Source organism: Chenopodium album, chromosome 24 (assembly GCF_948465745.1).
Source record: "Chenopodium album chromosome 24, dcCheAlbu1.1, whole genome shotgun sequence".
Taxonomy (NCBI): domain Eukaryota; kingdom Viridiplantae; phylum Streptophyta; class Magnoliopsida; order Caryophyllales; family Amaranthaceae; genus Chenopodium; species Chenopodium album.
Genome location: NC_137857.1, coordinates 21,262,727 through 21,278,500, shown reverse-complemented (window position 1 = coordinate 21,278,500; position 15,774 = coordinate 21,262,727). Strand labels below are relative to the sequence as shown.

The 15,774-nt window shown below is 37.4% G+C and overlaps 1 protein-coding gene across 2 annotated transcripts in view; it reads left to right on the top strand.

Moving 5' to 3' along the window:
* The first annotated feature begins 121 nt into the window (after positions 1-121).
* The window catches only part of LOC145611143 (polyribonucleotide nucleotidyltransferase 2, mitochondrial-like), a 32,795-nt gene continuing 17,142 nt past the window's right edge, over positions 122-15,774 (top strand). Inside the window, exons 1-8 of one of the 2 annotated variants that reach the window (XM_081666387.1) lie at positions 122-558; positions 680-835; positions 1,138-1,308; positions 9,729-9,854; positions 9,934-10,095; positions 10,209-10,328; positions 10,865-11,002; positions 11,202-11,364. In XM_081666387.1, the coding sequence (XP_081522513.1) occupies positions 265-558; positions 680-835; positions 1,138-1,308; positions 9,729-9,854; positions 9,934-10,095; positions 10,209-10,328; positions 10,865-11,002; positions 11,202-11,364 (1,330 nt within the window). In that variant the 5' untranslated portion in view covers positions 122-264. The remainder of the gene's footprint in view (positions 559-679; positions 836-1,137; positions 1,309-9,728; positions 9,855-9,933; positions 10,096-10,208; positions 10,329-10,864; positions 11,003-11,201; positions 11,365-15,774) is intronic. The other variant, XM_081666388.1, reaches the window with a different exon arrangement.

The following is a 15,774-nucleotide window of genomic DNA, read 5'->3' as shown; positions in this document are numbered from 1 at the left end:
GCACTATCCTACTGTTCATAAGGAACAGTGCTGGTGCTCTTCTCTCTTTTTAAAGAGTGTAGAGTAGATTAATATTATGAGTATAATTTTTTTTTATAAAACTTAATCTAATAACACTTTATAAAAAGTTAATAACAACCGTGACTTAAACTAGTTAACAAAAAAAAAAAAAAAAAAAAAAAACCCCTTAAACCCTAAACCCTTCTCTGTCAAACCGTTATTCAGTGGACTGAGTTCCCTCCAAGCTGTAAAGCCACCAATTCCATGGCGACCAAAGTCTTGAATCCTCTCCTTACTTCTCTTCCATTGTTACTCACTCGACGAAGATTCAAATTACGCACATTTTGCTGCGGAAATTCTCCTTTGAGACTTGGGACGAAGTGCCTTGAAACTTTCAAGGAGGAATTCGAGGTTGGAAATCGCTTAACGTCCTTCGAAACTGGTAAAATTGCTCGCTTTGCTAATGGCGCTGTTGTCATGTCTATCAATGAGACCAAAGTCCTCTCTACTGTTGCTTCTGCTAAAGGGGATTCTGCTCGTGATTTTCTACCTCTCACTGTAGGTGCCTGTCCCTTTAGTCTGATTATTATTGAAAATCGAAATAACTCCAAATTGAAATTAATTGTTTGCTTATTTGATTGTAAAAAAAGAAACTCATTGTTTATTTTGTTTGCTTAAGGTTGATTACCAGGAAAAGCAGTATGCGCAAGGTGTGATTCCGAACACATTTATGCGGAGGGAGGGTGCTCCGAAAGAGCGCGAACTTTTGTGTGGTCGTTTAATTGATAGACCTATTAGGCCATTGTTTCCTCATGGTTTCTACCATGAGGTTCAGGTATGATTTATTTTCATTTATTAGGCTTCTTATGTTAGGTTTAAATGTACGATGTCCATGCTATTGAAATTATATGTTATATGGAGAATTGGAGATCATAATATGATTCCATATTTATATCAACCATGGTAGTGTTTATGAGGTACGCCAGAGGTAATGTCCGACAAATAATTACATACAAACTCCCTTAATTGCGGCCATTCAAATGGGTTGTTAAAGTTATGTTTTGCACTATCTTCCCGCCACCTCCTTGTATGACGAGCAATAATATTTCCACTGCCCTTCAATTCTCCTCTCCGTAGGTAATGTCAAGTGTTCTCTCCTCTGATGGGGAACAAGACCCTGATGTGATGGCAGCTAACGCAACATCTGCTGCCCTTATGTTATCAGATATACCTTGGGGTGGTCCTATTGGAATGATTCGTATCGGGAGGATTAATGGTCAATTTATATTTAATCCTACCATGGATGAGGTAAGAAATTCAGATCTTTTTGATGTATCTATTGTATGTTTTTTGCAGCATATATACACACACTAAGATTACTTTTGTAGATGGTTCTGAAGCTTTCCAATCCTTCCTTTATCTCTGCATATGGTGTATATTGATGATGTGTATTGACTTTTACTACTCTTTTACTTACACAATGGAATATAGTTTTTGTGAGTGGCACACTAGTTGAAGGTCCAATATATTCGAATCGTCTTAGATGGATTGTAAATTGTCTTTTCTAATCTAAGCCTTCACTTAATTTCAAGGGAACTCGCAGTCCATATTATCTGAATTAGGCCCTCTAATATCTACATGGAATGAAATACTTTAATAAACCTTCTATGCTATACTTCCAATTGGCATATTAGGATTCTCTAATTAGCTGGTTTATGGTTTGATTCTAAAATCCTTTAGCTTAGGCTACAACACCAGTGTTTAGCCTAAGGGTTCAAAATTTTGATTTGTAAGACTTCAATCACCTAAATTCATGATTTAAGAGGGTATTTTAGGTAGATATTTTAGCTTCACGTGCTAAATTAATTAACTTTGCTAAAATTTAGCTCCACATGCCTAATTTAAGTTTTACTAGGGCAGCGCCATAGCTAGCCATATCCAGAATCATTTGTGGTTTGGCCTTACATCACAAATTTAGTTATTGGGAGCATAATGAGAGAAAATATATAAGCAATTATTTTAAAGTGTATAAATGTCTACACACTATTATTAAGAGTTAGTAAAAAAAAATATTTATCATTTATGAGAGCAAATAAGTAAATGAACATTTTAGATGGTGTAATTGTCCAAACACTATTCATTAAAAAAACTTGTATATATTAATGAGGGTATATAAGGGTATAAATGGAATAACACTATACATAAGAGTAATCTAATACTTCCTCCGTTTCTTTTTAGTTGACACGTTGCAATATACTAGCTAGCTCTAACAATGTAACAGTAAAGAAATAGCAATAAAAATGGAATCTTTTAGAGGAAAGCTTGGAACTTGATTTAATTGAATAATCGGCTACAAGGTTCTTTACTGCTACTGATAGTCTACTTACTACAATACTTCTCTCAACATGCCTCTCCTATTTCATTACTATTACTATATATACCAAGTTCCCAATACAAGCAATCCAACCCTAGCAATAAAATGCTTTGTCTTGTTCTGCCACAGAGGCCTTCACTGCAGTAGTACATTCACCACATTCCATAGTGGAGCATTAAATCATTTTGTCCTGTTCCGGGGTACTCTGCTGATGGTCTTGTGCTCTGATTTTGTGCCTTCTCTCATATACCCTTATGGGCTGTTGTGTAGGCTCGACCCGATCCATGACAATACTCCCCCCTAAAACCTTCACCTTGTCCTCAAGTAGCCTCAAACTCGGGTAGCCCATGCCACTTAAGGAGCACTTCAATTTTCTGTCTTCTCCCTTCCTCCTTGCGCCTTACTGCCAGCATCTCTCTGGTTCAACTATCAGCTCTAAGTCATCCGTGAGCTGAGTAGGAATTGTTGGGTTTACTGGGGCCTCACCTACTGCCTCCTTCAACAGAGACACGTGGAAGACTGAATGGACCTTGCTTCCCTCTGGTAATTTCAGACGATACGCAACCTTTCCAACCCGCTGCAAAACTTCAAAGGGACCATAATATCGTGCTGCTAGCTTCTCAAAAGGGCGCCTTGCAATTGATTGTTGCCGATATGGTTGTAGTTTGAGGAACACCCAATCTCCCACCTTGAACTCTAAATCCCTCCTCTTGCCATCCGCATTTTCTTTCATAAGTTGCTGGGCCCTGTTAATGTTCATACGCAACTCATCAAGAATCAAATCTCTCTCTTTCAACCCTTCCTCCAAACTCTTCACCATAGTCGAATTATCCTTCAATTTCCACACCTTTGGGGGGTCTCTTCCATATACTACCTTGAATGTGGTCATTTTGGTAGATATATGGGGTGATGTATTATAAGCAAATTCTGCCCAAGGCAGCCAACTTGCCCAATTTTTTGGTTGGTTAGCCACAAAACATCGGAGATACGTTTCAAGGCACTTGTTTACCACCTCCGTTTGACCGTCGGTTTGGGGGTGGCAGGATGTGCTCCGCTTAAGGTGAGTACCTTGCAATCGAAAAAGCTCCTCCCAGAAAAGACTCATAAAAACCTTATCTCGATCCAAGACTATTGATGAAGGAAAACCGTGCAAACGAACTATCTCCCTTACGAAAGCATCAGCTACCTTAAGGGCATTGAAGGGGTGTTTGAGTCCTACAAAATGGCTATACTTCGATAAACGATCCACAACCACCATAATCACATTAACACCCTTGGAAAGTGGCAACCCCTCGATAAAATCCATTGAGATTTCATCCCAAACAACCTCCGGAACAGGCAGGGGTTGCAACAACCCTGCTGCTGCTTGCTGTGACCCCTTACTCCTCTGGCAAACTTCGCACATCCGCACATATTCACCCACCTTTTTTCTCATCCCAGGCCAAAACCAATCGGTTGCAAGGCGGAGATAGGTTTTTACCTCACCATCATGGCCTGCAATCGGGGTGTCGTGGTATTCCTTGAGCAGTATAGGAATAAACTTCAAATTCTTGGGCACCACCGTTCTTCCCTTGTAAAGAACTCTCCCTCCTACCACGGCATATCCTTTTCTCGCATCTCCCTGCCTGCTAACTTGATCTTCAATTCACTCAGCCACGGATCAAGGTTGATCTCATTCTCCAAGTCCGCCCAATCTATCACTTGCGTAGAAATTAAAACCCCAAACTGCACAGCCCCTTCCCCTTTTCTCGAGAGGGCATCTGCTACTCTATTGGATGGACCGGGTTTGTATTGAATTTCGAAATCCATCCCCATCAATTTACGCATCCACTTTTGATATTCACTGCCAACCTCCCTTTGTTGAGTCAAGAAGCGCAAACTCTGCTAATCGATGCGAATCACAAACCTCCTACCCAAGAGATAATGTCTCCACTTCATCACGGCTAAACTGATGGCCATTAATTCCTTTTCATAAATGGACTTGGCTTGGTTCCGCACTCCTAGCAACTTGCTGAAATAGGCGATGGGCTTCCCACCTTGCATCATCACAGCCCCTACACCATACCCCGATGCATTCGTTTCTAATACAAACTCTAGCTGAAAATTGGGTAACGCCAAAACAGGGGCTGTCACCATGGCTCTCTTGAGGGACTCAAACGCTTGAGAAGCTTCCCTGCTCCATCCGAAGCTATCTTTTTTAAGTTGGGAAGTCAGTGGCTTTGCGATTTGAGCATAGTGCCTCACAAATTTTCTATAATAGCCGGTGAGTCCGAGAAAACCTCTAAGCTCTTTCAAATTTTTGGGTTCTTGCCAATCCATAATTGCCCTCACCTTCTCCAAATCCATAGCAACCCCCTTTTCCGAAATTACATGCCCTAAGTACGCCACCTCTCTCCTTCCAAACTCACACTTCTTTCGATTTGCATACAAACTATGCCTTGCCAATGTCTCAAGTACTACTCTAACATGCTCTTTATGCTCCATCTCTCCCTTGCTATACACTAGTATATCATCAAAAAACACCAACACAAACCTCCTCAAATAAGGTTTAAAAACCTTGTTCATAAGTGATTGGAAAGTAGCCGGTGCGTTGGTCAATCCGAAAGGCATGACCAAGAACTCGTAGTGCCCTTCATGTGTACGAAAAGCGGTTTTATGGACATCTTCGGGCTTCACTCGTATTTGATGATATCCGGACTTAAGGTCCAATTTAGCGAACCACTTAGCACCATGTAACTCATCTAGTAGTTCATCAATCACCGGAATCGGGAATTTGTCCGGCACCGTCTCCTTATTCAAGGCACGATAATCCACACAAAATCTCCAACTTCCATCTTTCTTCTTCACCAATATCACGGGGCTAGAAAAAGGGCTTGTGGAAGGTCGGATAATTTCGGCTTGCAACATCTCTTGAATCAACCTCTCGATCTCATCTTTTTGTATTTGTGGGTATCGGTATGGTCGGACACTCACCGGATTGCTCCCTCCTTTTAACACAATAGCATGCTCATGATTTCTCTTCGGGGGTAGCCCACTAGGCATCTCAAACACCTTGACAAATTCCTCTAATAATTCGGTCAGGAAGGGTGGAATAGTGTCCTGTTTCCCCTGTTCTTCTTTCCTTCCCTCTAAACCCCCAAATTCCACCCAAACTCCCTGCCTCTCTTTCTTCAAGCTACGGATCATGGCTCTAAAAGAGATTTCTCTCTTCTCAAGGGACGGATCACCAATGAGCGTGGCCGGCATTCCCTTGTTCTTGAATTTCATTACATGAGTCTTCCAGTTCGTTGTCACCGCCCCTAACTTCTCTAGCCATTGCATCCCGAGAATTACATCAGCACTTCCTAGTTCTAGAGGGAGGAAGTCCTCTTCTATTGCAACCCCTCCATTCAACGCCAATCTCACGCCCTTGCACACTCCTCTTCCTTTAATGACCTCACCATTACCCAACGCGACCGAGAACTCTCCCCCTTTCGACACCGGAATCACCAAATCACTCACGAGCTCCACCGCCACAAAATTGTTCGTAGCACCGGGGTCTATCATGACCACCACAGATTTTCCGGCCACCTCACCCTTCAATTTCATCATTTTGGGATTTGAAATTCCGATTACAGAGCATAAGGACATTCCGACCGCCCTCGATTCTTCCTCTTCCTCCTCGGCTTCTTCTTCTTCTTCTTCTTCTTCTTCTTCTTCTCGGCCACCAGCAGCACACTCATCTCCCTTCTCCGGCAACGGTGACTGGCTTCCCACCGTTCGTCACAACGAAAACAGAGGTTCTTCGCCCTTCTCTCTTGCAACTCTGCTTCTGTTAGCCTCCGAGTGAAACGCGTGTTATTGCGGGTTGAGGAAGATCCAGATGGCCCGTTCACATTAACTGAGCCTTGTGATTCGGGTGGTTTTAATCCGGGTCGGGTCGAACCCGAATGACTAGGAATCCCATAGGTTTGAATTAAACCGGATCCTCTATTTTGGGTGGGTGGTATATTGTTGGACTGGGTTTGGGATGAGCTGATGTTGTTTTGGGTTGATCCAAATCTGGGAGGCCCAAAACTCCCTCTCTTAGGCTGACAAACCCTATTCTTCTCCTCAATCCTACTTGCAAGGTCCATGGCTGCTTCTAGATTGAACGGGTTGAGCATCCTTAACTCAGTCTTGACCTCTCCCTTCAACCCATTGATGATGAACTAAGCAAGCATAATATTTTCAGGGATACCCTCCAAAGGCGCTGCTAGTTCGATGTATTTCCTCCGATACTCCTCTACACTTCCGATTTGTTCAACAGCTAACCATTGTTCATAAAGCGACCCCGTGTGAGAAGGTCGAAATTCGTGCAGCACCCTCTGTTTCAGGTCGTTCCACCCTGTCAACGGCCTCCTTTTCTTCTCCCATTGATACCACTTGAGCGCTGCCCCGTCCATAGCTACCACCGCAGCCTCCAACTTCTCCCTCTCAGTCAATTGATAAAATTCGAAAAAGACCTCTGCTCTAATGATCCAGTTATCAGGGTCGGTGCCCTCGAACACCGGCATGTCAAGTTTGCGGTGTTTCCACTGCCCCCTGTTCTCGCCGGAGCCGTCACCACCACCGTCTCCACCAGGCAGTGGCGGAACTCAAACTCTCCTTCTCCCTGACCACCGCCTCTCCAGCCCCTCCTTATCGGTGAATGCACTTCGTTCTCGTCAATACCGTGGTTGTGACTCACCTCGGCATCCAGATTGATCGGTTGAATGACTGGTTGAGGTTGTATTGGTGGCCGGTTTCCCTGACCTCCGGCGGCATTCCTCTTCACTTCCTCCCGGAATTTGTGATTGTTCTCCCTTTCTACTGCTGCTAGCCGCTCATGTTCAATCCTGAACCTATCAATCCTCTCCTCCAATCTCGTAGTGGTCCGAGCGAAAGTGTCCTCCATTCTCTTCCGTTCAGCCTCCACTACCCCCGCCACCGCGGCTTGCACTGCTCTCTCGATGGTGGATTCTTGAGAGCCGATCTTCTCCGCAATGGTTTTAAGGTGTGTTTCTTGTGCCTCGAACTTTTGTTCAATGGTTTGCAATCTCGACTCCAACTCTCTTAGTTTCTCATCCACTGCATCTGCTCGTTGTGATAGCGTGGGTGTCACCATGATCGAACTGCTCTGATACCACTTGCAATATACTAGCTAGCTCTAACAATGTAACAGTAAAGAAATAGCAATAAAAATGGAATCTTTTAGAGGAAAGCTTGGAACTTGATTTAATTGAATAATAACGGCTACAAGGTTCTTTACTGCTACTGATAGTCTACTTACTACAATACTTCTCTCAACATGCCTCTCCTATTTCATTACTATTACTATATATACCAAGTTCCCAATACAAGCAATCCAACCCTAGCAATAAAATGCTTTGTCTTGTTCTGCCAAGGAGGCCTTCAGTGCAGTAGTACATTCACCACATTCCATAGTGGAGCATTAAATCATTTTGTCCTGTTCCGGGGTGTTCCGGGGTACTCTGGTGCTGCTGATGGTCTTGTGCTCTGATTTTGTGCCTTCTCTCATATACCCTTATGGGCCGTTGTGTAGGCTCGACCCGATCCATGACACACGTTTCTTTAGTCACATTTGCCAATGCGCTTATTCTATCATTAATATCTTTAATTGTCGATAAGCAAAAATTTTGAAAAGTTGATATTTTGAAAGTATATAACGTTACGAATCTAACAAGATCCCACATGACTATATTTTTCATTACGTATAAATCACAAAATACGGTCAAAGGGAGGTGGATGAATAGTGCTAAAGTCAAAACGTGTCAACTAAAAAGAAACGGAGGTAGTACTTTTAATAAGATAGGGATATGTCTAGTTGTAAACACATTGATTAAAAGGAAATATTAAGGTTCCGAATTCGAAAAGCTTATAGGCTGAAAAAACACATATTCACTAATTTTTAATGATTTTCTTACCTTTACGTTGGTTATTAAGTCACACTTATTATGACTCCTTATTGCCTAAGAAAGCTCAAAACAAAAAAAAGGATGAAAACAAAGTTTACAAATAATTTTGAATAATGATAAGAAACTCAAACGTGCTTAAAACATGATATACCTTCCTAAAAAGGGTAGTAAAAACATATAAACCGACTCTGAAAATAATTTATGATATAACTAGGACCTACTAAACAAATGGCTAGGTCAGCCGAACTTGCCACGTTCTTTATTAATCTCCTGGTAAAAGTGAACATGAAGGAAATATATGCAAGTATCACATATACTTCTTGGAAAAAGTTGACACGATCTCTTCTTTTGTCATCTTGGAATGGAGTTGTTTGATTTGCTTAAGCTTTGCTCTGTCAAGGAGTTTTTGCAATCACCTATGAGTGAACCATCATATGACACTGAAGTAGAATAGCTATATGTTGGTTTTATATGTCAATTTGCACATGATTTTTGCTATGCCTATAGCTATCAAATTCGTGTAAGATTTCTATGCTGAAATAACTTGGGTTGTGGGTGAATGGTGTATATGTGTTGAATACAGATATCTATTCTGGGAAGGATTACCTTTGCGTGCAATGGTAGAGATCATATATTCTATGGAGTTCATTTTTGAAGTCTAAATTGATATATTGTTGTTTCTTGTTCTTTCCTATCTTGACTCACGTAATTAAAATGGACATCAGACCTTGGAATATGCTTAAAAACAAATCCAAGACACTACTTTATATGAACAACTTGCAAGCTTACTTAATGTTGAAACCTAGGAATTTGTATATTAAATGGCTTGTCTATCTGGAATATGTATTCTAATGGTTGACATGTCCAAAACTAATAATCGTGGGAGAATGACCAGCATCATAGATGTATGTATAAGTAAATCTTTATTGAAATTGTACCTCTTTTGATGGTTCTCTAGTAAATAATTTATTTTGATGAAAACATCTGAGTCTCTGTGATGAACAAATATTGTGGTGGCCTTGCTGTGAAATACTCCAGTTATTTCAGTTGAAATCAATGTTGTGAAAGGCTTCAGGTGCATCAAGGCACTTTGGGTCTTGAAGTGTTAGTCTAAGGTTAAGTCAAGCGCATGTGCCTTGTCAAGGTGACATGCATACAAAGATTTCTATAAATATATAGTAGTGTGATGCAAATTGTGTAACTGGGAACACATTGGTGTAAAATTTTTCCCATAGTTATCAAAGTCTTCTTCCTTTGTGAATTGCCTCATCAACCTCAATAGAACCTTGCCTTTCATTAGAAACAGTGTGCTGGGGCTCCTAAGAGAGTATATAATCGAGCTTTGCTCCTGAGTGCCTTGGTGCACTTACAATGTTTAGAATTGTTAACTTTATTGCCTTGATGTCAACGTTCTGCAGCTGAGCTCGAGTGATCTTAACTTGGTGTATGCCTGCACAAAGGATAAAACCTTGATGATAGATGTGCAAGCTTGCGAAATTTCTGAAAAAGATTTAAAGGCTGGCCTGAGGCTTGCGCATCCTGAGGTCAGTTTCAAATTAGCATTCTTCTATATTGTATTGATAATCTAGAGACTATTGGTGAACCTTGGCTTAAGTTCTGCAGGCTGTTAAGTATCTTGAGCCTCAAATCCGCTTGGCTTCTAAAGCTGGCAAACAAAAGAAGGAATACAGATTATCTATGATGCCAGAAACTACAATGGAAAAGATTAGGAAGTTGTCAGAATCACGTATTGAGGCTATTTTTTCTGATCCTACTTATGGCAAGGTAAACATATTACTTTTGTAAATGTTATCTAGTGAATGTAAGATTCTTGGTTTGGTTCAGTGTTTTATAGAAGTAGAAAATTGATCCATCTTTTTAATTATTTTTGTGCGTAGTTTGAAAGAGGAGAAGCTTTAGACCAAATCACCCAAGATGTAAAGAAATCCCTTCAAGAAGAATGTGATGAAGAAAGCATACAAGGACTATCCAAGGCAGTAGATACTGTGAGGAAGCAGGTAGTTTGTTTGTGTTGTTATATTCTGCATAGTTTCCTGGCATTCTTTACTAAGTTAAATTCTTGTAAGGCATACTTGTAAGTAGCCTATTTTTGGGGTTTTTGTTTTGGTTGTAAATCTAAGGCATGAAGTATTTTCTTGGTGCAGTTAGGCTTACAACCACTATTTCTGCAATTTTCAAAGTCATTAATTTGGATTACTTTCTTTATTTTGCTCATAACTCAAGGTCAAAGATGAGCTTGAGACCAGTCTCAGCGCCCTTTTCTCACATGATTTGTTGACTTTCATCTGAATGTGGTCTAGAGAGAAATACTTCATGAATCCTCTTATGTAGGCAACCCATTGTCAAATCTTATTAATTACAGTTGAAAGATGCTGCCTCAACGTTAGGAGTGCATTTACCATATCAGTAACTATATATTTCGCCAGCGCTAATCTTTTGTCTTTCCCTTTATCTTCCACCTTTTGTGCTCATGGAACATTAATTCCATACATGTGTGAATGTTGGAGTAATAGTTAGAATGATGTCTTGCCAGATTGTTCGAAGAAGAATTCTTAAAGAAGGTGCGAGAGTTGATGGACGGCGCCTTGACGAAGTGAGGCCAGTTTACTGTGAATCTGGTAACTTGCCTGCTTTGCATGGATCTTCCCTCTTCTCACGTGGAGATACTCAGGTTAGTGTATCTATCTATATATTTTCATTGGAAGCAGGACAAAAAAAATTGAAATGGGATGCTTTGAAGTTCTATTCATGTCACTTGCCATGATACAGTACAAGTATTAATTTGTATAATATCTTTAGAAACAGGACAAAAAGACTCATATGGGATGCTTTGAAGCTCTATTCATGTCACTTGCCTTGTTAAACTTCAGGTACTATGTACTGTGACTCTTGGAGCACCTGGTGATGCACAACGCTTGGAATCTGTAGTGGGCCCTTCAAGTAAACGTTTCATGCTTCATTATAGTTTTCCTCCATTTTCAATCAATGAAGTGGGGAAACGAGCTGGCCTTAATAGGCGAGAAGTCGGGCATGGTATGATAGTAATATCTACTGTCTGATTGTGCCTTGTTTGAATTTTCTTCTGACCCTTTGAACTCTAGAGAATGACATGTGACTCTAGCGTTTTTGCTAGCCTAGGGCCAGTGATTTACTAATGGAAACAGGAAAGTGCACACTAGAAGCACATAACAAGATTGTAAAGCAGAAAGAAAAATTAGAAGACATTAAACCAGAGAGCATCCAATTAAGAAACCTGCGACCAAGACAGTGTTAGAGAAAGTACAAGAATAATGAAGTGCATATCAGTCTGCACAGTTTGAGATTTGAAGTCTAAATTAGAAAAAGGCATAGAAAAAATAAATTAGAAATCACTTTAATTGAATGTTATATGAAGGGATGATTGAATATATGAAGAAAAATAAATCACTAGATGGCAAAATCTTAATATGTTTTTATTTACTTAAATTTTTGTTATTGCAAACCACATAATTTGTTGGAGGGGGTTCTGGTCATTTACCTTTTTACTAATCTGATAACTTCGTGTCATATTAATAATTTTGAAGCCCATTTATTAATACCTACATTTGAAACATAAACCTAGAAACATTGTTTTTACTATTGCAACAAAGCAAAGGATAAATAACGTCTATGTTTTCGATTGGTACTTCTACTTGTAATGACACATAACTAAAGAAAATGGAGAGAGGGAGAGAAGATTTATTGCATTGTGAATATATGAAGGCTAACGAAGGAGAAAAAGCGAGTCTAATTTTTAGGTGGGTGGAGTCAATTAATTGTGGGGTTGGATGTATTATAAATCGGGCAAACAACATAGATATGTGAACTTTTCTTTGTGTATATGTGGTAAACCAAGGTCAACTTTGAGTCCTTGGTATTTGATTTATAGAGAAATAGCTTATGTGTATATCAACATAATTTAAAGCTATCTGACAATTCATACGGTGGTTGTGGATGACTTTATTTTAATGGACCATATGAGTCATTTTGTTTATGAAGTTCTAAAAATTTCAAGAACTTTTGGATGATATAGAATTTGACCACAAAAATAAAGTAACTAATAATCAAATCATACAACTTAAAGAAACTCCTTGGATCTTGAATCCCTCAAATCATTCTTAAATGAGAACACTATAAATAACTAGCTCATTCTTGAATAAAGAGTTAAGTTTGTGTATTACACCTGAAAAACATAATTAAATGATTAATGCCACAAAGGAGAATTAACTCCGCATAAACTCTAATATAAAAATTACAATTGTTTCCTTATATAGTATTATTCCTAACTCCTAAAAATTATAAAAATCTGTCAAATAATAATCAACTAATAATGCTTGCTTGCGTGAATGCCTTAATCCCATAAGAGGGATCGGCTACATGAATCAACACGAGGACTTCCTAGGAGGTCACCCATCTAGTACTACTCTCAAACATTGTGGCTCATGTCACGTGATGTGACAGAATTTTTTTACACTTTTTACACTTGGCTGTCCCATAACCCTCCTCCTTTATCTTGGGACTAGCAGTGGGTTTGGCGAAGTTAATTATAAATTAATAATAGAAAATAAAATATTAATTGCTTTATTACTTTAAGTTTAATTCCAGGTCTTCTCATAGTTGCATCATTTGGAGTCTAAAGTAATTAATAATTCGTAAATATCAATAATTAAACTCTTAATCTCAAGGTTAAACATTAAGCTATATCTTATTATATGCCAATTATTGCAAACAAAATACATATAACTTATAAGACAACATAAGAAATAAATATTATATTGAAGTGGATTGAATCATGGATTCTATGCATACTTATTATTATGCTAGTTTTCATTATTAAAGGTTTATTTTTAGTGAATTACATAAATTATTAAATCAGAAAAAGGACTTAGAACAAATATTTCTTGTTGATTATTTTAATTATATATATATATATATATATATATATATATATATATATATATATATATATATATATTTAATTCCTTGCACTTTTGAGTTTATGATAATAATATCTAGCCTTTTTCAAAATGCAATGTTATTCCTTTCATTGTGGATTGGGGTAAGGGGTTTATAGTGGGTATTTATGTGAAATTGGTATCGAGTAAAATGCTTTACTAGAATGATCTTATGTCTTTAACTCAAGGACAATGGGGAAAGTGGAACATCGTGCTTCATGCAAATAACCTAAGGAATGCTTAAACTACTTCATTGAAAGAATAAATTTATTATTATAGTGGCTTTTTTGGACCTTGTACTTTATAAGAGAAAAACAGAATAACGTGTGGAAATTTTTTCTTTTATTTTTGTTAAATATAGGGTATTAAAAGTAAGCCTTATTATAAAGGCTTTGCTACCTTCACCTAAAGTAGGTTATCTAATATGAATTTATTAATGTTTTGTTTGATCCCATAACTAGTGTGTGGTGCGGGCGTTGCCCAGAATTTTTAATTTGAGTTGGGGGTTTTATTTTTTTGAATTTGAAAGATGGAGCTGAGATTATTTCCTTAACAAATTTGAAGGTCATTGAATTACCGTAAATTATTTAAGGTTTTTTTTTTTATTTTTTATTTTTTTTTATTTTTATTTGTATTTATTTATTTATTTATTTTTTTAAATTGTCCCGCATAAAACATTCACTTTAAAAGTAATTAAAGGTCTTTTGAAGACTTTGACTTTATAGCATAATTTAGATGACATTTCTATCATTTTTCTTAAACGAAATACATATTTTTCTCCCTTTTGTAGCTTTGTTCCTCACTACTCTTTTGTCCCTGTAGGCAGCAATACAAGTGAAATACATTAATTGTTAAGTCATTATTTATTTGTGATTGTTGTGTAGATAATATGTGAAGAGTTTTCTTACACTTCAACTTTGTTACCATTTGTTGTCTGTCCTTTCCATTTTAGTATTTGGAGGGGCTTCATTTTGATTAAGTTGCTTACTTAGCTTCTTTTTGCGTCTATGTTTTCTTCCTGCAGTTGTCTGCTTATCTTTTGTAATTTAACCAATTAACAACACGGTTAATTGTACATTAAAGATTTTCCTAAAAATTTCTCTAGTTTCACCAAAAGAGATAATGGCATGCAATAAAATGTTTTTCATGAATAAATTTCAGATTATCATGCAGAACAATAAGCCATAATCAAACCATTTTAAATAATAGAATACAAAACTATGCAACTTACCAATTTTGTTTCACCAAGTCATTTTCGGTCTCCCTCTCAACTTGGCCTTCACAATGATGTATTTTATTTTGGTTTTTACTTAATTATCTTATTGTATATTTTTTCTTACACCATAAGAAAAATTATGTAAAAACCAAAATAAAATACATCATTGTGAAGGCCAAGTTGAGAGGGAGACCGAAAAGATTTGGTTGGAAGGAGTTAGAAAGGATATAAATTATATGGATTTGCATGAGGATGAAGCATTTGATAGGAAGAGGAAGATTTATGTTGATGACTACACGGAATAAATAAATTTGGTTTATGTTAGCCGACCTCATTTATGGTATTAAGGCTTTGATTGATTAATTGATTGATTGATTGCCAATTCACAATGATTAGTGAACTCTGATACACCGTAAGAAAAAATATATACAAACTAAAATAAAATACATCATTGTGAATGCCAAGTTCCCGAAGGCAATTAGATATGAAAGGGTAAAAAAAGTAAGTGTTTATAAAGTTGTGTTAAAGGAAAAATAGCAAGCCGTCAGAGATTGTTACATAAGAATAGATGGCTAATTGAAAACTGCAATTCGAAATCTTTGTGGGTTTAATTACATGCAATTTTGGTTACAAACTAAAGTGAATTATTGATAACTCAAATAAAAAGTGAATGAATGTAAATTAAAGAGAAATGAATGTATTTTAAAGATAAAAGAATACAATATATAGTGAAATTAGTTGGATTTGAAGGGAAATGAATGTAATTTTATGTGAAATGAAAAATTTAAAGAGATGATATGAGTGGGATTATATGAAGAGAATTAGAATTGATTGTGAATAAGGAATACTCCGTAATAATTTTTATTCCTTATGCTTTTTATTATTATTTTTAATTATTGACTTTTTTAGTTAATATATTGCTTGCAAATTATTTCTTGCTGTGTTGAACATTCATTAAAATTAAAGTGTACGGATCAAACCTTTAATTAACCCAACAATTTTTTAAACAATATTTATGCAATGTCATTACTCATGTGTCGCCACCTCATATTAAGGAAGAGTGACACATGGCAATCACATGTTATTCCTTTGAGTTTTAAAAATCATATAGATTTTCTTCATTTACAGTATGACTGAACTTTTACAATATATATATACACAAATACATGTGGAAAACCAATATCAAATAAGGTGTTAGATTTATCTTATTGTGTATTTTTATAAGATATTTTATTTTAATAATTTTGACTAGTA